General features: G+C 39.9%; 1 protein-coding gene across 1 annotated transcript in view; it reads left to right on the top strand.

Annotated features, from left to right (window-relative positions):
* SLC35F4 (solute carrier family 35 member F4) overlaps positions 1 to 22,231 on the top strand; it is a 244,159-nt gene that overhangs the window by 206,381 nt on the left and 15,547 nt on the right. The window contains exons 2-4 of the mRNA XM_058567008.1: positions 4,678 to 4,863; positions 9,389 to 9,686; positions 20,621 to 20,840. Of these exons, the coding sequence (XP_058422991.1) occupies positions 4,678 to 4,863; positions 9,389 to 9,686; positions 20,621 to 20,840 (704 nt within the window). The remainder of the gene's footprint in view (positions 1 to 4,677; positions 4,864 to 9,388; positions 9,687 to 20,620; positions 20,841 to 22,231) is intronic.

Raw genomic sequence — 22,231 nt, 5'->3', positions numbered from 1 at the left:
CTTCTTGAGTTGATTTTGGAAGCATACAGAGTCTAACCAATGCAGATGAAGAAATTGTATTCGTGTGCCTGGACAAATATGGAAAATGGCACAAGAGGGCCCTACTGCTATGGCTCTGGTGAGCAGATGTCTTTACACAAGAAATGGGAGACCATCTGATGTGACTCATGAGAGACTTCTGACCCATCACACCCAATACAGTTTACTCTCAATATCTATTAAAGTCTGAACACTGTTCCCTAACTGAATTTGCAATGCCCAGGCACTGACTGTGGCATATATAATAGAAAATAGATATGATTTATTTATGATCCTTGACTGCATCCCAGGTGACATTCTGAATATTTTTGTCAGGGCTGGCTGTATATTAATTGAGTGGCATAAGACCATATAGGATGGGGCAGCGTCTTTATTTCCAGGATTGGAGATGACTGTTTCATGGCCCAAGTCCTGAACATGTCGCTGGGCCTGGCTCTGAAGTTTAAAGTCTGCCTTTTTAGGACAATGATTAAAATGTCTCTGGTGGCTGAACTACTCTTGGATCTCTTCCACAAATCAGCCAGTGGAAGGCAGTTGGCAGCAGGCAATGGGCGTTAAGCTAAATTGTGGGAGGTACAGGAGGCAGGACATAATACCTCAGCGAAAATGAGAAAGCAAGAGAAATCATTAGTTTGGTTTATAAATCCAACGCTTGCTAGCTACACACGATTTACCAACTTTTTAGGTAATCATGCCCAATATTTTATCTCAATTTACTACCCAACCTGTTTTTGGACTTCTTCCTTTCCACCTGAAATTGCCAAATGATCACAAAATGAAACCTGATATTAACCTAAGAAAACATGAGAAGGCACAGCTCAAAAAAAATAATAAATTATAAAAGATACTTGAAAAATAAATTAAAAATGACTCTTGGAGTACTTGAGTGTCAGCCCCTCTTGAAGAGCATGAATAAATGAGAGTTCACTGAATTTTAGACAGCATCTTGTTATTGAATTTGAAATATTCAATTAGAAATGTAGTTAGGAAAGGTACAGGAAATATTTTGAATATGTAAAATAAGCATCTTACGTATTTCTGACATTTTTATAATAACACTATTAACAGCATTAATTTAAGCATAGTAATCAGTAAGTAATGCTTCTGTTGATTTTTTGAGTAGCTGTATATTTATTTTTTTAATCCAAGATTAAATAATAAAATTTAATTGGTTAACTCGAGGCACTTAATAATAGATGGTACAGCTAACTACATTTTTATATCCTTCTACTTATTTTTCCCAAGATTGAGGAAAAAAAATTTAAAAAAAGAAAAAAACCCAAGATATACTTTTGTCATACATGAAGAGGCCTGGACTGTGGAACTAACACTTGCTTCTAAGTTACACTGCTGTCCTACTATGTTCTTGTTACAGATGATGGTTCAGGAACTCAAGCTTTCTTTTTTTGGACACCACTGCTTTTTGAGGTTCTGATCTGAGTGCTTCAAATCAGATTACTCACATAGTACAAAACATTATGTATTCAAAGCCAAATTAAAGCCAAGATGTCATTGCTATTTCAAGATTTTTCTCTTCATCTGACAGTTTTCTACCTCCTCTCTCCCATCTCAGAGGCACAGACCCCAAGACATAGCCTTCATGACCCAGACGGAATGATAGCCTCTGTATTCCACCTCGTATCAGTGAGAATAAAGAAACTCATAACTTACAAGCAAGAACAAACACAAACGCCCCAGAGAGTGGTCAGAGCAATACACCTATCTTGGAGCTGATGCCCATCAGTGCCCAAGTTTATTCTGGTACCCTACATCTAATCACCCCTGTATCCTCATCAGAATCAACAGGTATTGTTTGAGGTCACACTGTGCATAGAACATTTTACCTGGTTCTTAGAGATTATTAAAAAAAGAGTAAGATAGATACAGAAATAATTATGGATATATGTATACATGTAGATTGACATACATATTTCCTAGCTCTGACAACTGAGACGACCTAGATTGAGGGGAACCCCCTTAACAATGAGCACACTCACAGCCAGATCTTCGTTTCTAAACACCATTCTCCAATGAGACGAAATAGGGATCCTTGGAGAAATGACTGATTCTAGGAGCGGGGCAGGGAAAATGAAAGACAAGCCTGGAGCATTTTGTAGTGCCAGGAAGTAAGGAAGAGTTCAAAAAACAAAAGAATGGGGACATAGCAAAGGAACTCAGACGCCAATCTGAAAGGACTCCCAATGTCCAAAGCTGGAGTAATTTGAGCAAAAGAATAAACAATCTGGGTTTGATCATAACCCAAAGTAGGAAATAAATATACATGAGTCCATACTGACATAAATAAATGATTGAGTAAATAAAGGGAGGAAAAGAGACAAATCTTCTTTTCAGAAGAATTCCAAATAACATATGTAGACACTTTCCCCATCAGAAGATACAGCTTAGCACTTCCCTATCCCTCACCCCAGAGTGTGGGCTGGACTCAGTGACTTGCTTCCAAAGGACAGAGTGTGGAAGGGGAAAAAGACAGTGGAGAAACCTGGTGAACAATCCCTCGGCCCAGTGATCAAGGTTCACATCATCAGTGATAAATCACATTGGTAGCATGTAACGACTGCTGTGTGATAAGGACACTCTGTCTCTGTGGTATTCTTCCCCAAAATGCACAATCCCAATATAACCAGGAGAAAACCCATCTGACAAACCCCAATGGAGGGACATTGTACAAAATACTTCAACAGCACTTCTCAAAACTGTCAAGGTCATGAAAAAACGGGAAAAACTGAAAACTTGTAACAGACCATAGGCAGCTAAGGAGACTTGATGGCTAAATGTAGTGTGGTGTCCCGGATGGGATCCTGGAACAGAAAAAGGTCATTCATGATAAAACTAGTCAAATCCAAATGAAGTTTGGAGTGTGGGTAATAGTAATGTGCCAATGTTAATCTCTTAATTTTGACCTTAACCGTCAAGGTTTATTTAAATGTACGAGGCTTGTGTAAGACGTTAACATTAGAGAAACTGAATGAAGAGTATATGGGAACTCCCTGAACTCCATTTGCAACTTTTCCATAAATGTAAAATTATTCCAAAATTAAAAGTGTATTCAAAAAGAGAGAGAGAAAGTGAGTTGGTGTGCGTGTGTGTGGAGAACAGTCTCTGATGTCAGGCAGCTTACGCAGATGGGGAGAGTCGACGCATCCACACGTGAGAAAGTTAAGTACTGAGGAGCCAGCACGTGACTGCTGTCAAAAGGAGCTCACAGCAAAAGTTCACAGAAAGTACAGATGCATGTGATCAAACAGGAAAGACCACGTGGACCAATCAGGACTTCATCTTAGCGTTCAAGCATTTGAGTAGATTCTGCATTCCAGGTAGAGAAACAGCCCAAAGGCTTAAAAGCCATCAGTACTGAGTAAGGCGTCAGAACACAGGCAGAACGAGCTTCGTTGGAGTGGAGTGTTCAGTTTGGGGCAGGGCTGGCTACATAATTTGAGGGCCCAGGACAAAATGAAAATGTAGGGCCCCTTATTCAAAAAGCAGAAAAATGGCTTTTTCCTTTCTTATGTTTTCTCTCTCTCTTCCTTCTTCTCCTCTTCCTTCCTTCCTTCCTCCCTCCCTTCCTTCCTCCCTTCCTCTCTCTCTCTCTCCACCCCCGTGCCACAGTGTTTTTTATTTGCCATTTAATGTCTGCTCCCTTGGAGATGGGGCTACTTGCTGGGTGACTGCAGGCCCCCACAGACACTGGGGGCCCCACCTTGAGACCCCAACCCTCCCCACACCAGTGCCTAGGCCCCTGTAAGGTTGCTAGGCAGGGACAAGGTAGTGAGCAGCTAAAAACCCACCCCAGGAGGCAGGGAGACAACAGGAAGCAAGATCATTCCTGAGCTGAGGCTCTAAGTCCCCGTGTGTGCTCCATTATCCCATTAGAACTCACTTACAAAACACAAATTGAAAGAAAAAAGTATTCAGAATTTCCAGATGGCAATTGTAGGCCATCAACCCCCAGGTGTGTGCATGAGGGCTAGAAGGGGACTTCTGAGCCCAGTGCCCTGTGTGACTGCACTGGTCGCAGGCCCATGGAGCCAACCCTGGGTTGGGGATTCATGGAAGGTTAATCAGGATAGGAAAGGACTTAGCCTGTGGAGGATCCTGAAGACTGGGTTTTGGTCTATAACAGTAGATAAAGGCCAGAGGTGATTGAGGAGATACAACTAAGTTGCATTTTAGTGATCAATCTGATGGAAAAGTGTATAGTGGATTTGATAGGTGACATTGTTGGCAGCTTTACCAGTGAGAAGGCTTCAACAGTCAGCCTTGGGAAGAAAAGGGAGGAAGCAAGCATAACAAAACACTTTGCTTTCCTTGAGGTAAACTATTCGACTGTGTTAACAGTTATAATTCAGAACAGATATATCAACCCAAACACCATCTTCTAATGTTCATTTCTAGTTAACGGCGTTATCTAAAAAGACTCTCTATCTTAGGGACACAAACCTTGCCAACTTACTGTTTTCTTTTTAGGAGCCCCTTTTATAAAATTAGAAATGAGCTCAAAGGATGTTCTATCAGGACTGCGATTGTTGCCACCATACGTTTCACTGCCAAGGCGTTTAAATCTATTTCCATTTTTTCCTACAGGAAGTTCTCAAATAGGTGTGAACTCTTTCTTTCCAGGTACCTCTAGATCATCAGTTACTCGATGTAAACCCGGAGCCAACTGCCCCAGTTCACACAGTGGCATCAGTAGACAACTGTCCCCTCTATCTGTCACCGAAGATTCTTCCGCTCCTATTCTTGAACTTCAGAATCGAGGATCCTCTGGAGTTTGTGGACATAGAGTCGAGAGGCAGAACAGATCAGGTATGCTGGTGACCTCCTCTTAACTAATAGTATGTGTAGGTAACCTTCCAACCAGCCATGAAAGATCTCACTATTGGCACAGAACGCAGAGATGCTACATGGACTCTTACGAGTGGGTGTGGGGAAGGTTTAGCAAGTGGGAGGAGGATGAAGGGAAATGTGTAGATTCAATCTATCAGTGGTGTACGGTGTAGCAGAGAAACTGAATATCAAAACCTATCATTGAAGAGCTTAACACATGGTTAAACAGTGACATCTAAGGAGGTTTATAAGGTAACTAGTTTTCTCATCTTCAAGATGACAAAAGCCAGCATCTTTTTTTTTTTTTGTGAGGAAGATCAGCCCTGAGCTAACATCTGATGCCAATCTTCCTCTTTTTTCTGAGGAAGACTGGCCCTGAGCTACCATCCGTGCCCATCTTCCTCTAATTTATATGGGACGCCGCCACAGCATGGCTTGCCAAGCAGTGCGTTGGTGCGCGCCTAGGATCCGAACCGGCAAATCCCTGGCCGCCGCAGCGGAGCGCGCACACTTAACCGCTTGTGCCACCTGGCTGGCGCCAAAAGCCAGCATCTTTTATCTGAACTCTGGGATTCTGTAATAGCACACTGTGCCCATTCTGAGAAGAATAAAAACACCAGTAAAATCACAGACTCTGCTCCTGTCCTCGTCAGGACTGCCAGTCCTTGGAGCCCTCCTACTTTTCCCAATTTTATGTATCCTTCAGGACCCTTCACTTGCCTCCCTGGTCAGCGTTTACTGATCAGTCAAGACCTTTAACCTTTCCTCACATCCACCTGACCACTCACCAGCTCCTGGGTTACTTGGGTTACTGGAATTCCAAATAAATCTCATAACTATACCCATGAGTTTCCCAGCAAATTCATCATTTGTAAATGCAGCTGGGTCCACTAGGCTGCTGCCCAATACTGTTACTTTTGGGTGAACATCTTATCGCCTTCCCCAGAGAATGCTCTCAAGCCCTGAGTGCACACTCACTTCCTCTCATCATATGACCACACTTCTACTTCCCTAAAAGAGCAAAACAATTGTATGTTAACAGATGCTTCCGTCTCTGCCTCAGAACGTCTCTATTCTTTTGTCTGCCAATTACCATTACCGTGGGACCACCTTTGACTTGTGTGTTCTCTACTGTTCCAATGTTAACTCATTTTCCTGTATCCATGATCACCTCCTCTCCATCTCTTCTCCTGCATGTTCAATATCTCCTTCTTCATTTGTTCCTTCAGCTTGACCAGCAACATATTAAAATCTCTACCATCCTTAAAAACAATAATAACAGCAAACACAACAAAATACTCCATCCAAAATAAATGAGTAGGAAAAAAAAAAAAAAGCAAAAAGCCCCCAGAACTTTGAGAAAATTGGTTTAAAAAAACAGAAGAGAAATGGCAATTCAGGGGACTCAGTGAGGGATGGGGGGCAAATGAAGGTATAGAGGAGATGTAAAAGCTTCTTCTAGGGTCCTACTAATTTGAGAAGAGGTTTTTTTATATAAGAAAAGATATTTTTCAAAAAGCGACAATATTTTAAAATGGTATCTTGTCAACTATGGACCCCAAGGCTAAAACTCTTTAAAAAAAAAAAGTAAAGAAAATTATATCTTCAGTCTTCAGGAAGTTTTAATTGGCTTTAATAAGTTGCAGTAATATTCCTATTATCCCAGTTATCTGCAGAACAGAATGTTCCAGTTAACTGAATATGCTGATTAATAAAGAGTTGCCCTATCTATCATATATAGATTACAGATTTCAAAGACTATACCATTAAAGATCACATGGGACATAATTTACTCTTTCTGTGATGATTCAGAGGCACTTGGGGATTTTCCAGGGCACCAAAGAGAAAAGGAGAATAATCTCAAGAGCAGCTCACCAGGCTCCATGAATGTTATGGTGCTTAACCTCAGAACGAATCCCATGAGATGGAGATTATCACTATTTGACAGAGAAAGGAGCTAAGACTGGAATAAAACATGTCCTCAGGGCCATACAATGGCAGGGCTAGGACTTACACTCAGGTTTCCAAATTCCAGTGGCCTCTACCATCAATTTGTATGACTCCAATCAAGGTTCATAGAAATGGATGGAATTCCTGGTAAATCAATTTTAATAATATATACAAAACTATAAAGCTAAGCAGGACTATAGAAAATCATGTTAAAAATGGTCAGAAAAATAGAAGAGCTCTGGAGACCCAGTCTTTCTATGGTATCTATGGATGGTAAAATTATAGAATTGGCAACAATTGAGTCTAGTTAGCAGAAGAAGAATGGGTCAATACTACAGAGGGATTTAGGTGACTATGGTGTCATCAAAAGTACTGTCCATGGTTTGATGGTGCTACAGAAGCAATCTTCAAAGAAGGTGACGACACAGGCAGATGTCACCTCAAAGGGATACTTAGAATCTTTGTAGAATCATCCCTTCTTCTTGAGACAGTCCCTGAGAATAATGTGATCTGAAGTGTAGTAGGGTACACCTTTCTCTTAAGAGTACATTTTCCTCTGAAGTCTCATGCAAGACTGACATTACCGTCAGGAAATAGAACTTTTTCTCCAAACCACTTCTGAAACTTCTAGTGCTTGAACGGAGAGCTCAAGCCTGAAACCTAGACAGAATGAGACTCAGAATAAAAAGTTTAGACCCTGTGTTCAACCTTGGACAACCCTTAACACAACTCTCAGTTCTTTCATCTGTAAAATGGTAATGATAATACCTACTTAATTGGGTAAGTTTGTGTTCCCTTCCCAGCCTCTCAACACAAGAGTGTCTTATTCTATCCCCTTATTCATTTTAGTGTTTTCCTGCTACTCACTGCATAAGCCATATGGTCATAGAGGGAATTTGCAGATCAGTTATCAAGAGCAGGTATTGTCTGTGCACAGTCAAGGGAGCTGGCTAACTCATACTTCCAGACTGATATCAATGTCATTGCATCGTGGAAGTTTCTCCTGATCATTTCCCACCCTACCTCTTAAGAAGTGCTTCTCCTCTGCCTCCATATGGCCTTGTATCTGCCATTGTATTAGATGTTGTATTACATTGTATTGGATGTGTTTTCTGGCTTTCCACTGGACCATAAGCTCAAATCTTTTATCTTTGAACCCCTGGGACCTAACTAGCTAACTAGCTGCTGATAGTCTCCATAGGATTTTGCTGAATAAACAAATAAAAGAATATCAGTTTTCATCTTCTGGAGGCCTAGGCCCTGAGAATTCAGTATTGTTTATAAGACTTGGAAGTCATGTAGTAATTGCTGTGTTCATCCTCACTTGGTTTATACTCCTCAATGAAGAATTCACTTTCAAGGCTTGCTCCCCCCTCTCCCCAAATAATTATATCAGGAAGCCTTAGCTGGGTGAAAGTTTTTACCCCCAATGGGACAGTCACACTAGCTCATTAAGCAGTAGGAACACATTCAGCAGGAGAGCCAGGAGGTTCTGGAAAGGTAAAGTGAGAAACCCATCCATGACCACTTGCAATCTGTGGGCTGAACCACTTTCTTAACTCCCAGGATAAATCTTGTGCTTAAGAGAGTTACCTGGAGACACAAGAGAATCTTGCAGATAATTCTGCCTCCCTTCCCCCAGGACTCTCCCATTTGGGATCTCAGCACAGGGACTCAGGGTGACCTCTGTTCAAACTTCCTGATAGATACATAAATTCCTTGTGTTGAACTTGTTTTCTCTATCAGGGGAGAAGGCCTTTATGATTGTCCCTTTCAGAGACTTTGACTATTTTAGTGTGAAAAAAATGCTACTAAATTTTCTTAGTAAATGTTAAAAGACAAAGCAGAACTCATTGTGCTCTCCAAAATATATTAAATAGTAATTTGTTCTGAGGTGGGAAATGACTTTGCGTGGTCAGGACTTGCTCTGTTCTTGGGTCATGTTGCTTTTCAATTTAATAGTCATCTTTGCTGTAATTTAAAGAAAAAAAAAAAACCTCAGTGGAATATAACAACCAGTACTTATTTTTCACTCACTTTTCGTGTCAGCAGATACAGGGCTGCTTTGGCTGGGTTCTGCTCATTCTCCCACATAGACCAAAAAAACAGCTCCTAGATGGGATTTTCCAGTCTAGTGAGAGAGAAGAAGAGCAAGAGAGCTGGTGGGACCTTGCGATGCCTCTTAAGGCTTGGGCCGGGAGGCGGGATACCTCACATCTGCTCACATTTGATTAGACGAAGCAGGTCCTGTGGCCAAGGCCCAAGTCTTCGGGGCTGAGATGTGTATTGCTTTCACAAGGAAGTGCATAGGGTACACTGGAGAACAGCACAGCATCCACCAAGTTCATGAGCATTGTCGTGGCCTGCATGGGGTTCCAGATACATACAGTACCTTACAGAGCAGAGTGAGACTCTGGAGAGAAAATGAGCCAGAGTTATTAGTTTCTTCAAATGATGGTAGGAAAGAAAAACACTGGTGATTCTACTGTCTGCCTCTTTGATTGCTGTTTTACAACCTGATTTCTGCACATTTGTATTCCTTTCCTGATTTCAGGGGATGATGGAACACAGACTCATCCTGAGAATGGCAGCCAAGAAAACAGAATCAAGGCTCGCTGCCGGTCCTGCACGTCCGTCGTTCTGAAGGCCGTCTGGGGACTCTTGATCATCTTGTCAGTGTCATCCTCTTGGGTTGGAACCACACAGATTGTAAAAATTACTTATAAGAACTTCTACTGTCCATTTTTCATGACTTGGTTTTCAACAAACTGGAACATTATGTTTTTCCCAGTCTATTATTCTGGTCATCTGGCCACTGCTCAAGAAAAACAATCTCCAATGAAAAAATTCAGGTAGGTTTTGTGTTAACTGGTCAATAGCAGATGATGTAAAATAATTTCATGCAAATATCCACAATTTCATCTCTTTGGAATATGAGCTGAGTTGACATGGGGAGTGGGGAGAGGAGGATCTAAGGTCAGTAATGAACACTAGGAAACAGACTCAGTCCTCCCTAAAAAAAATGATTGAGTGTCTTCAACATGCCAGGCATTGTGCTGGTGCTCTTGTATATCTTATCTTATTTCATCATCATTGGTGGTAACCACCTTTTAAGGTGGTGTTATTATCCCCATTTTAACACAAGAGGAAACAGATTTAGAAAGGTTAAATGTCCAAGGTCACACATTTATAAATAATGGAACCCAGATTTAAATCCAGATCTGTTTATCTCTGAAAGTTATGTTTTAAAAGAACACTCCAGTGTCTCACGCACAGCAAAAAACTGTAGTAATGAGATTGTTACAAACACATTTGCTCAATATTCTGGATACTGTGGTGCCTAAGCAGATGAAACGACCTGGTTTCCTGCAAAGGGAAGTTTGGCCCTGGGATGGTTTAAGAGATCCCATTCTTTGCTAGCTAGGAGCACATGGGGCCATGTCTGTTGGTTTGCCAGCCATGAACTTGGTAGTGCCATGGTTCTAGTGATTGCTCTGTGCTCCGTGCTTCTGCAGCCCCATCTTGGAGAGCTCAGGAAGGTGGTAGGGCAAATGTCATCCAGCCCTACACAGCACTCAAGGAAGGCAAAAGCAGCGTTTGGGTCCAAGTTCCTTTGCTAACTGACAGCTTCTTGAAAAGGAAAAGCCCAGACCTAAGGAATAACTTCCAGGACGGTCACTCTGATCACCAAGAGAAAATGGTAGGCAGGACTTCAGTGGATGGCAGTGGGAGAGCAACAGTTCTCCACACCAGCTGATTGCTCCTCAGCAGAATGACAATAAATTTGTTTTGCTGGAGCCAAAATAACCTTCCTTTTGCCCCTGCACCTAATGAAAAGAAGGAATGACTCTTATAACTGGTGCATTATAAGACTTAAAAACTTAAACTATGAAGAGTGTATCTTCAACTTCCATTTTCTAGCACTGTTTGGAAGTGCCTGGGAACATTAAAGTCACACTGTGAGCTAATTTTCCATGTGTGTCCATAAAAATTCAATTATAATTAAAGAAACACAAACCAATTTAAGAATAATAAATGTTTTCTGGTTTGGGGGACAGAAAAAAGACTTATACCTTTTTGTGATTGCTAAAGATACTTTGTATTTGATTCCCATCAAAACAGACATGATGTTGGGGCAAAGGTCATTTTTAATAACAATATATATACATATATTTTTAGAAAGTGACAATGGAGGATGACATTTTATTTTATTTATTTTTTTTTAAACAAGATTTTTTTTGAGGAAGATTCGCCCTGCACTAACATGTGTTGCCAATCTTCCTCTTTTTTTTTCTTTTTTCTTTCCAAAGCCCCAGTACATAGTTGTGTAGCATAGTTGTAGAGTTGTAGCTCTTCTATACAAAAAGCATTCTCAGCATGGCTTGATGAGCAGTGAGTAGGTCTGTGCCCAGGATCCGAACTGACAAACCCCAGGCCGCTGAAGCGGAATGTGTGAACTTAACCACTATGCCACCGGACCGGCCCCACAATATTTTAATAAATGATTGCAGGGGATGTGATTATCAGACTAGAATTCTCCCTGTTTGAAAAGACCTGCATTTACCCTGTAGGGGAGGAAGAGAATTCCTCTACCCATTCTAGGTCCTTCTGGCTGCTCTACAAATTAAATTGACATCAGACAGAATAACAGGAGAAAATCAAACAAAGCTTTCTAACCTGTATACATGGGAGAGACCCAGGAAAACTGAGTAACTCGCCAATGGCTGAGCTGCCAGCTTAAATAGCATCTTCAGCTAAAGACAAAGGAGGGTGTTGGCGGTAGTGGTTTGGGACTTCAAAGGAGAGGAAGGCAATTCAAACGGAGATGGAAAAGCAAATGTTTGGTAAACAGAACTTTGATAAGAGTGGTCTTAGCAAGGATCCTGCCAGTCTACTGATACCCAGAGTTATCTATGTTGATGGCTTGTCCTGGGACAGGCCTTCTATCTTAAATTTCTTTTATGCAGTTGGGGGAGGGAGGTCAAAGTTTCTTTCAGAGTGTTTTGTTCTTGAAAATAATCAAGGCAAAGAGATATATTTTGAGGTGGCCAATTCTGATCCCCCACAGCCCATTGCATGTGTGTTTTCCTCAAGTGCTCCTATGGTTTAGACACACAAGCTGATAAAAACAACAGGAGTTTAGTATGGGAAGTAGTGCCTCAGAACACCTCAAAGCAAGCCAAGTGAGTTTGGTTTAAGATAACACATTTACAACAAGAGGCTGCTGCTAACGGAAACATTGTTTTGGGAATGAGTTTCATCTTCACCACATCTCTCGTGTCAGGCTAACTCTGAATTTAGCAAAATCTATGATTTGACATGACACCTCCACCTGTTAGTGCGGGGAGAGTGAAGTTGACCATTTCTGAAATGGAATCAAAGACCTTTTATTGTCAAGCAGAAAACATTGTCTTTGAAGGGAATATTCTCCAGCGGCCCCTTGCATATGAGAGGTAAACACTGCCAGAAAATTCTGAGATCCCTGATCGTTTTATTCCTGTAGACTCATTAACACCATCTGCCAAGAAAGCACTCCCAGAAGCTCTCACAGAGAACAAGGGGAAATAGAGTTAGTGTATAAGACTGGAAACAGAATTTGTCCCATAGCACCAGACCCTCTGACTATTGTTTCCTTTTCTCTTGAATGGTATGAAAGCATTTCCAGTTTTTTATTATCACTAACATCAAAAGAATTTTCAATAAAGTATGGAATCTAGGTGGTAAGGATAGCCCATTTGGAAGTAGTTTTTTATATTTTAATCATTCCATTTACATACTATCAAGAGAATCCAACTGCCTCAGGTGAATTTGAAATTTAAGAAGAAAAAAATTATATAACATAGCTTTGACAAGAGTGTTTTCTTAAGGAAAAAATCTCTAGAAAGCATGAAATTAGAGCCAAAGATGTATTTGTCTATGTCAAGCACCTATGAAATCTGCTTAAAGATGCCATCTGACACGCAGAAAGGGTTCAATAACTGCTAGCCGCTGTAACAAGGATGAGCATAATTAAATTATTAGTGTCCCTCAACCTCTAAGCTTCATTCCAAATTTTGCCACCTTGTCTAGAAATTCTGATATCATCATCCCAAAGAGAGACCTACTGTTATTTGTTTCTCCATAGAAATCCATTCTTTCTTGAATTTTTGCATTTCTTAGCACTTAATGCTTAAATAGCATAAGATTCTACACAGGTGACCCGGTGTTTGAATGGAGAGCATTTTTAATTCCTGCAACAGCAGTGAGAAATGGGGAGAAGGCTGACAATGAGAGAAGGAAGAAGAAGAGGAACAAAGAGGAAGCCAAGACCTGGGTGGCAGGATAAGCCAGGGCCGATGGGGGAGAGGGGGGTTAGGGGGGTGTCAGCTGCACTTTGCCTGGGGGTTCTCCCTGTCCAGAGGCCTCTGCTGGTCTTCCCCGGGGGTCAGAATGTTTGCTCACGTGCACACAAAGTCTTTGCTTTAGAGCACTCAACCTAGCATGATGGTGGGCTCTGGGAAGGAAGAACCATCACCAGCTAGGGTGATAAGAAGATCACCAGTGATCAGAAATCCTCTAGTCAGAAATGGGTTTGTGTGGTTCTTCATAAATGTGTATTTATTTTTTTTTTTAATTTTTTGTTTATTGCAGTAACATTGGTTTATAACATTGTAAAAATTTCAGGCGTACATCATTATACTTCTATTTCTGCATGGACTACATCATGTTCACCACCAAAATACTAATTACAACCCATCACCACACACGTACCGAATTATCCCTTTCACCCTCCTCCCTCCCCCCTTCCCCTCTGGTAACCACCAATCCAATCTCTGTCCCTATGTGTTTGTTTATTGTTGTTATTATCTACTACTTAATGAAGGAAATCATACGGTATTTGACCTTCTCCCTCTGACTTATTTCACTTTGCATTATACCCTCAATGTCCATCCATGTTGTCACAAATGACTGGATTTCATCGTTTCTTATGGCTGAGTAGTATTCCATTGTGTATATATACCACATCTTCTTTATCCATTCGTCCCTTGATGGGCACTTAGGTTGCTTCCAAGTCTTGGCTATTGTGAATAACGCTGCAATGAACACAGGGGTGCATGTACCTTTGCAAACTGGTGTTTTCAAGTTCTTTAGATAAATACCCAACAGTGGAATAGCTGGATCATATGGTAGTTCTATCCTTGATTTTTTGAGGAATCTCCATACTGTTTTCCATAGTGGCTGCACCAGTTTGCACTCCCACCAGCAGTGTATGAGAGTTCCCTTCTCTCCACATCCTCTCCAACACACATTGTTTCCTGTCTTGTTAATTATAGCCATTCTGACGGGCGTGAGGTGATATCTCATTGTAGTTTTGATTTGCATTTCCCTGATAGTTAGTGATTTTGAACATCTTTTCATGTGTCTGTTGGCCATCTGTATATTTTCTTTGGAGAAATGTCTGTTCAGGTCTTTTGCCCATTTTTTAATTGGGTTGGTAGTTTTTTTGTTGTTGAGATGCATGAGTTCTTTATATATTTTGGAGATTAAGCCCTTATCAGATGTATGGTTTGCAAATATCTTCTCCCAATTGTTAGGTTGTCTTTTCGTTTTGCTGATGGTTTCCTTTGCTGTGCAGAAGGTTTTTAGTTTGATGTAGTCCCATTTGTTTATTTTTTCTATTGTTTCTCTTGCCCGGTCAGATGTGGTGTTTGAAAAGATGTTGCTAAGACCGATGTGGAAGAGCGTACTGCCTATGTTTTCTTCTAGAAGTTTCATAGTTTCAGGTCTTACATTCAAGTCTTTAATCCATTTGGAGTTAATTTTTGTGCATGGTGTAAGGTAAGGGTCTACTTTCATTTTTTTGCATGTGGCTATCCAGTTTTCCCAACACCATTTGTTGAAGAGACTTTCTTTTCCCCATTGTATGTTCTTGGCTCCTTTGTCAAAGATTAGCTGTCCATAGATGTGTGGGTTTATTTCTGGGCTTTCGATTCTATTCCATTGATCTGTGTGTCTGTTTTTGTGCCAGTACCATGCTGTTTTGGTTACTATAGCTTTGTAGTATATTTTGAAATCAGGGAGTGTGATACCTCCAGCTTTGTTCTTTTTTCTCAGGATTCCTTTAGCTATTCGGGGTCTTTTGTTGTTCCATATGAATTTTAGGATTCTTTGTTCTATTTCTGTGAAAAATGTTGTTGGAACTTTGATAGGGATTGCATTGAATCTATAGATGGCTTTAGGAAGTATGGACATCTTAACTATGTTAATTCTTCCAATCCAAGAGCACGGAATATCTTTCCATTTCTTTGTGTCTTCTTCAATTTCTTTCAGAAATGTTTTACAGTTTTCGGTGTACAGATCTTTCACCTCTTTGGTTAAGTTTATTCCTAGGTATTTTATTCTTTTTGTTGCAATTGTAAATGGGATGGTATTCTTAATTTCTCTGCTACTTCGTTGTTAGTGTACAGAAATGCAACTGATTTTTGTATGTTGATTTTGTATCCTGTAACTTTACCATATTCGTTTATTACTTCTAAAAGTTTTCTGGTGGATTCTTTAGGGTTTTCTATATATAAAATCATGTCATTTGCAAATAGTGACAGTTTCACTTCTTCCTTTCCAATTTGGATCCCTTTTATTTCTTTCTCTTGCCTGATTGCTCTGGCTAGGACTTCCAATACTATGTTAAATAGGAGTGGTGAGAGTGGGCATCCTTGTCTGGTTCCTGTTCTTAGAGGGATAGCTTTCAGTTTTTCACCATTGAGGATGATATTAGCTGTGGGTTTCTCATATATGGTCTTTATTATGTTGAGGTACTTTCCTTCTATACCCATTTTATTCAGAGTTTTTATCATAAATGGATGCTGTATCTTGTCAAATGCTTTCTCTGCATCTATTGAGATGATCATGTGATTTTTGTTCTTCATTTTATTAATGTGGTGTATTACGTTGATTGATTTGCGAATGTTAAACCATTCCTGCATACCTGGAATAAATCCCACTTGATCATGGTGTATAATCTTTTTAACGTATCGTTGTATGCGATTTGCTAGTATTTTGTTGAGGATTTTCGCATCGATGTTCATCAGTGATATTGGCCTGTAATTTTCTTTTTTTGTGTTGTCCTTGTCTGGTTTTGGTATCAGGGTAATGTCAGCTTCGTAGAATGAGTTAGGGAGCTTCCCCCCTCCTCAATTTTTTGGAAGAGTTTGAGAAGGATAGGTATTAAGTCTTCTTTGAATGTTTGGTAGAATTCACCAGGGAAGCCGTCTGGTGCTGGACTTTTATTTTTGGGGAGGTTTTTGATTACTGTTTCGATCTCCTTACTGGTGATTGGTTTATTCAAATTCTCTACTTCTTTTTGATCCAGTTTTGGAAGGTTGTATGATTCTAAGAATTTATCCATTTCTTCCAGATTGTCGAATTGGTTGGCATATAGCTTTTCATAGTATTCTCTTATAATCTTTTGTATTTCTGAGGTGTCTGTTGTAACCTCTCCTCTTTCATTTCTGATTTTACTTATTTGTGCCTTCTCTCTTTTTTTCTTGGTGAGTCTAGCTAAAGGTTTGTCTATTTTGTTGATCTTTTCAAAGAACCAGCTCTTGGTTTTATTAATTTTTTCTATTGTTTTTTTGGTCTCTATTTCATTTATTTCTGCTCTGATTTTTATTATTTCCCTTCTTCTACTGATTTTGGGCTTTGTTTGTTCTTCTTTTTCCAGTTCCTTTAGGTGCATTGTTAGATTGTTTATTTGCATAAATGTGTATTTAAAAAGGCATTTAGTAGTTGTCCACATCAGGATAAACCCATGACTCTCAACCCTGGCTCTCCCCAGTAGACTCTCTCACAGAGCAGATTCCTTTGTAAATACAGAATACAAGCCTACCTCATTTTATTGTGCCTCACTTTATTGCACTTTGCAGATAACTGCGTTTTTTACAAATTGAAGGTTTTTGGCAACCCTGCTGCAAGCAAATCTATTGCTGCCATTTTTCCAACAGCATTTGCTCACTTCATATCTCTGTGCCACATTTTGGCAATTCTCACAATATTTCAAACTTTTTCATCATTATTATATTTGTTATAGTGATCTGTGATCAGTGATCTTTGATATTACAAGTGTAATTGTTTTGGGGCACCACGAACTGCATCCATCCATATAAGACAGCAAACCTAATTAATAAATGTGTGTGTTCTGACTGTTCCTCTGACGGGCCATTCCCCCATCTCTCTCCCTCTCCTTGGGCCTCCCTGTTCTCTGAGACACAATAATATTGAAATAAAGCCAATTAATAACTCTACAATGACTTCTAAGTGTTCAAGTGAAAGGAAAAGTCGCATGTTTCTCACTTTAAATCAAAAGCTAAAAATGATTAACCTTAGCGAGGAAGGCATGGCAAAAGCTGAGATAGGCTGTAAGCTAGGCCTCTTGTGCTGAATAATTAGCCAAGTTGTGAATTCAAAGGAAAAGTTCTTGAAGGAAATTAAAAGTGCTACTCCAGTGAACACACAAATGATAAGAAAGCAAAAGAGCCTTATTGCTGATATGGAGAAATCCCTTAAGCCAAAGCCTAATCCAGAGCAAGGTGCTAACTCTCTTCAATTCTATGAAGGCTGAGAGAGGTGAGGAAGCTGTAGAAGAAAAATTTGAAGCTAGCAGAGGTTGGTTCCTGAGGTTTAAGGAAAGAAGTTGTCTCCATAACATAAAAGTGCAAGGTGAAGCAGCAAGTGCTGGTGTAAAAGCTGCAGCAAGCTACCCAGAAGATTGAGCTAAGATAATTAATGAAAGTGGCTACACTAAACAACAAATTTTTAATGTAGAAGATTCCATCTAGGACTTTCATAGGTAGAGAGGAGAAGTCAATGCCTGGCTTCAAAGTTTCAAAGGACAGGCTGACTCTCTTGTTTGGGGCTAATGCAGCTGGGGACTTTTAAGTCAAAGCTAATATTCACTTACCATTCCAAAAATCCCAGAGCCCTTAAGAATTATGCTAAATCTACTCTGCCTGTGCTCTATAAATGGAACAACAAAGCCTGGATGACAGCACATCTGTTTAAAACATGCTTTAGTGAATATTTTAAGCCTACTGTCGAGACCTACTGCTTGGAGAAGAGATTACTTTCAAAATATTACTCCTCATTGACAATGCACCTGGTCATCCAAGAGCTCTGATGGAGATGTGCAATGACATTAATGTTTTCATGCCTGCTGACACAATATCCATTCTGCAGCCCATGGATCAAGGAGTAATTTTGACTTCCAAATCATATTATTTAAGAAATATATTTCATAAAACTACAGATAGTGATTTGATTCCTCTGACAGATCTGGAAAAAGTAAATTGAAAAGCTTCTGAAAAGGATTCACCATTCTAGATGCCATTAAGAACATTTGTGATTCACGGGAAGAGGTCAAAATATCAACATTTACAGAAGTTTGGAAGAAATTGATTCCAATCCTCATGGATGACTTTGAGGGGTTCAAGACTTCAGTGGAGGAAGTAACTGCAGTTGTGGTGGAAACAGCAAGAGAACTAGAATTAGAAGTGGAGCCTGAAGATGTGACTGAATTGCTGCCATCTCATGATAAAACTTTAACAGATGAGGAGTTGCTTCTTATGGTTGAGCAAAGAAAGTGGTTTCTTGAGATGGATCTACCGGTGGAGATGCCATGAAGATTGTTGAAACAACAACAAAGAATTTAGAATACTACATGAACTTAGTTGATAAAGCAGCAGGAGGGTTTGAGAGAATTGAGTCCAATTTTGAAAGACATTCTACTTAGCGTAAAATGCTATCAAAAGCATCACATGCTACGGAGAAATCATTTTGAAAGGAAGAGTCAATCGATGTGGCAAACTTCACTGTTGTCTTATTTTAAGAAATTGTCACAGCCACCTGAACCTTCAGCAACCACTACCTTGATCAGTTAGCAGCCATCAACATCAGGGCAAGACCCTCCACCAGCAAAAAGATTATGAGTTGCTGAAGGCTCAGATGATGGTTAGCATTTTTTAGCAATAAAGTATTTTTTTACTTATGTACATTGTTTTTTTAGACGTAATGCTATTGCACACTTAATAGACTACAGTATAATATAAACATAACTATTATATGCACTGGGAAACCAAAAAATCCATGTGACTCACTTTATTGCGATGTTCGCTTTATTGTGGTGATCTGGAACCGAACTCGCAATATCTCCAAGGTATACCTGTACAGAAACTTGGGCCCAGGATGTTCTATGAAAACTGCTGCTTGGTCTATGTGTGGCTCTGATTCAGAGTATCTCCACGGCTGTAGAGCTTGAGGGAGGCCATCCATTTTCCCATGCGTGTGAGCACGTGTGATTTCTGTTTACTTTACAAAAGACATTGCCTTTAGGTTATTTAGTCCCTTCATTGAAGTTTTGTCTCTTTCAAGTTAAAATTTACCTTTGGGAAATCACATTTCCCTTTTACGAAAATCCTTCCTTTTTTGTTTCTCTCACATAAAAGTAAAACCACTGCATGGGTTTCCCTGTGTGCAATATCCATTTTAACCTTCTGGACTTGCTGACCTACGACTCCCAGCATCCTCAGCTGCCTGGAAGCAAGGTTTACTAGGAGACTTGATATTGAAGCCCTGCCCCTGTGCTTAGAGCCTTGCCACTTTGTCCCTCCCTCCACGTGGTCCTCCTGTGGGGTAAGTGGCTCCACACATGTGAGGCAAACTGGCTAGAGATTACCTGGGTTTATAATACTTGGAGGCACAATTATTTCTCATCAGAAAAACCTGGAAGAGACACCAGTGCTAGTACTATCTAGAGCCATGTAAATAGATTTCATTATAAAAGAGCAAACATTAGTAACTTGTTGCTTTGAACAAGCTATTTATACTACTCTTGAAAATACAATGTCTGGCACATGATAATTGCCCAATAAATGCTTGGATGTTCATGAACAACTGAGTGAAAATAATAAAGCTGAATTCTCCCAGTGGCAAGCCTGTTTCTAGTCCATAGTCAACTAAGCACTATTATTCTATCCCTTCCATTATTGCTTGTCTGTATGACTAGCTTGAATATTTTGATTAAAATGGCCCCTTGGGCTAAATAATAAATTTAGTCAGAAATCAAACAAATCAAAGATTTAACTGAAGTGACTATTTTTACACAATGAATTCAGATAATTCCTCCAAAGTAGCCAAATATTTGCATATAAATACAACCTGAGTTTCACTTTTATTTTTTTCCATTTTGGGGTTATCACAGAAGCTTTCTTCATTTTTTTCTGCCTTAAAAATGCTAGAGGAAAAAGAAATTAGTCAGTTGGGCAGATACATTAGAAAGAAGCACAGTGCTTTAGGAATAATAAAGTCCCAAGCTGTGTATGGCTTTCCCTGATACATGAGGCTGCTAGTTGGTCTGTAGCCTGTTGCCACAGTAGCCATCTTGATCCTGCCACATTCGCCGATTGGGAAAGAATCTTCTTTCTCTTCCAATAGCTAGTAATTCCAGCAACCACTCGTTTCTGTATTTCTCCAGGCTTCCCTGAGAATGTTAGCAACAGCAGAATGGCTGTCCCAGCAGTCTCAGAGAATAGGTAGGAGAGGCCTGGCTCTGTGCCTGGGAAGCTGTAGGCTCTTTTCCATGGAACTCTTTGCACTTGTTGTGGCCTGTAGGTGGCCGAACTGGGTTCCGCAGGTTCCGCAGATGAATGATGGGTCTTGAGTGTTTGTGCTCTTGCCTGAAAATGGCTGTGAAGAGTTAGACAACAGAGATGTGTCACAATTAGTACCTGACTATTAACCTCTTTTTCTTTTCTAGGGAATGCAGTCGGATTTTTGGTGAAGATGGTCTGACACTGAAGCTCTTTCTTAAAAGAACTGCTCCCTTTTCTATTCTATGGACTTTGACTAATTACCTGTATTTACTGGCTTTAAAGAAGCTGACAGCCACAGATGTCTCTGCTCTGTTCTGTTGTAACAAAGCCTTTGTCTTCTTGCTGTCGTGGATCGTGCTGAAAGACAGGTTCATGGGCGTGAGGGTAATGGCACACTTGATTCAATGCGGGAGGCCGCCCTTAATCCTACATCCTGGGCATCAGAAGAGCTGCTTTGTTTCATGAAGTTTCTGTAAAACTTCTCTCTCTGGTTCTGAGTACAAATTGGAATTTGAAGATGCATTAAGATGCCTAGGCAGTTACAACAACATGAAAATATATAGAGATTGTTTTCATTGGGCAGTCAGCTGATTTCAACAGGAGGCACTAAAACTAAAAAGAAAATAAGTTCTTTTTTTAGAATTAATGGTGTAATCAACTCCTTCTGTCCTCAGGAAAAAAGGATCCGAGAAAATCAGCCACAGTAAAGATTATGATTTGCTTTTTTTTGATCAATATATATTGGGACAACTCCTTCATGTCTTTTCCCCCTCCCAAAGATAGATTTAATTAATATTGGTGTAAGTAGATAAGATTACCAAACAGTAATTAAAGTCACTGGTAATGGCACAATGCTGTTAAAAGTGGCTATATATCTAGCGTGACTAATCTAGAAATGGAACTAAAAGCAACAACTTGTACTTTTGGGTACAAATCCTTAATTGACCTATATTAAGTTTCCACCAACTACTTCAGTTCTGAGTTTATTCCTTTCAGAAACAACATGGATTTAAAAATAAAAATTTTTTTGTATGCTTGTTCTGTTAGATTGATTGAAAGCCATGCAGATTTAAAGAGCCAGATCTCATTCTTATAATCTGGCATGCTACCATGATGAAAATATTGAGAAAATAATTCTTTAGAAGGTCCAAATGAATAGCCTTTTCCCAGAAGGTAAACATCACACAATTATTGTTCTCTGAAAGAGATGTCCAAGAATGGATTTGAAACATACTTTACTATCAAAATATTGCTCTAGTTGCAACAATTCCAGGGTCCTTGCCTCCCTAAATGCTGAAATTATTGTCTATATTAGAGAGACAGTTTATGATAGCCATTAACCCTGAAAACTTTCTTTTTAATAGCTCATTAGCAAATTCTGGCTGTATCTTGGGAGATGCTGCTCAGAAATTCACAACTGAAGCTTGACATGAACAAGAAGTAGAAAGCTGTGGTAGAAGACAAGATGAGAAACTCTGATTCAGTCCATGATATCATTAAAATATACCCAGATGTGGGACCAACACTCTCCACCAGCTTATCTTAGATTGGACACCCAAAGGGCTTAGCATCATGATTTTATATGTAACCACTGATGCTGGCTGTCTACCGTCAGGTACTCTGACAAGTCCTCGAGAGCAGGGACATTCCCTGCATTGCTCACTGCTCCGTTCAGAATGGGCTACATAATTTGTGGGGCCCAGTACAAAATGAAAATGCAGGGCCCCCTGTTAAAAAAATTAATAATTTCAAGATGGCAACAGCAGAGCATTAAA

This window comes from Diceros bicornis, chromosome 24 (genome assembly GCF_020826845.1).
Source record: "Diceros bicornis minor isolate mBicDic1 chromosome 24, mDicBic1.mat.cur, whole genome shotgun sequence".
Classification (NCBI taxonomy): domain Eukaryota; kingdom Metazoa; phylum Chordata; class Mammalia; order Perissodactyla; family Rhinocerotidae; genus Diceros; species Diceros bicornis.
This window is presented reverse-complemented; position numbering and strand designations above follow the sequence as displayed.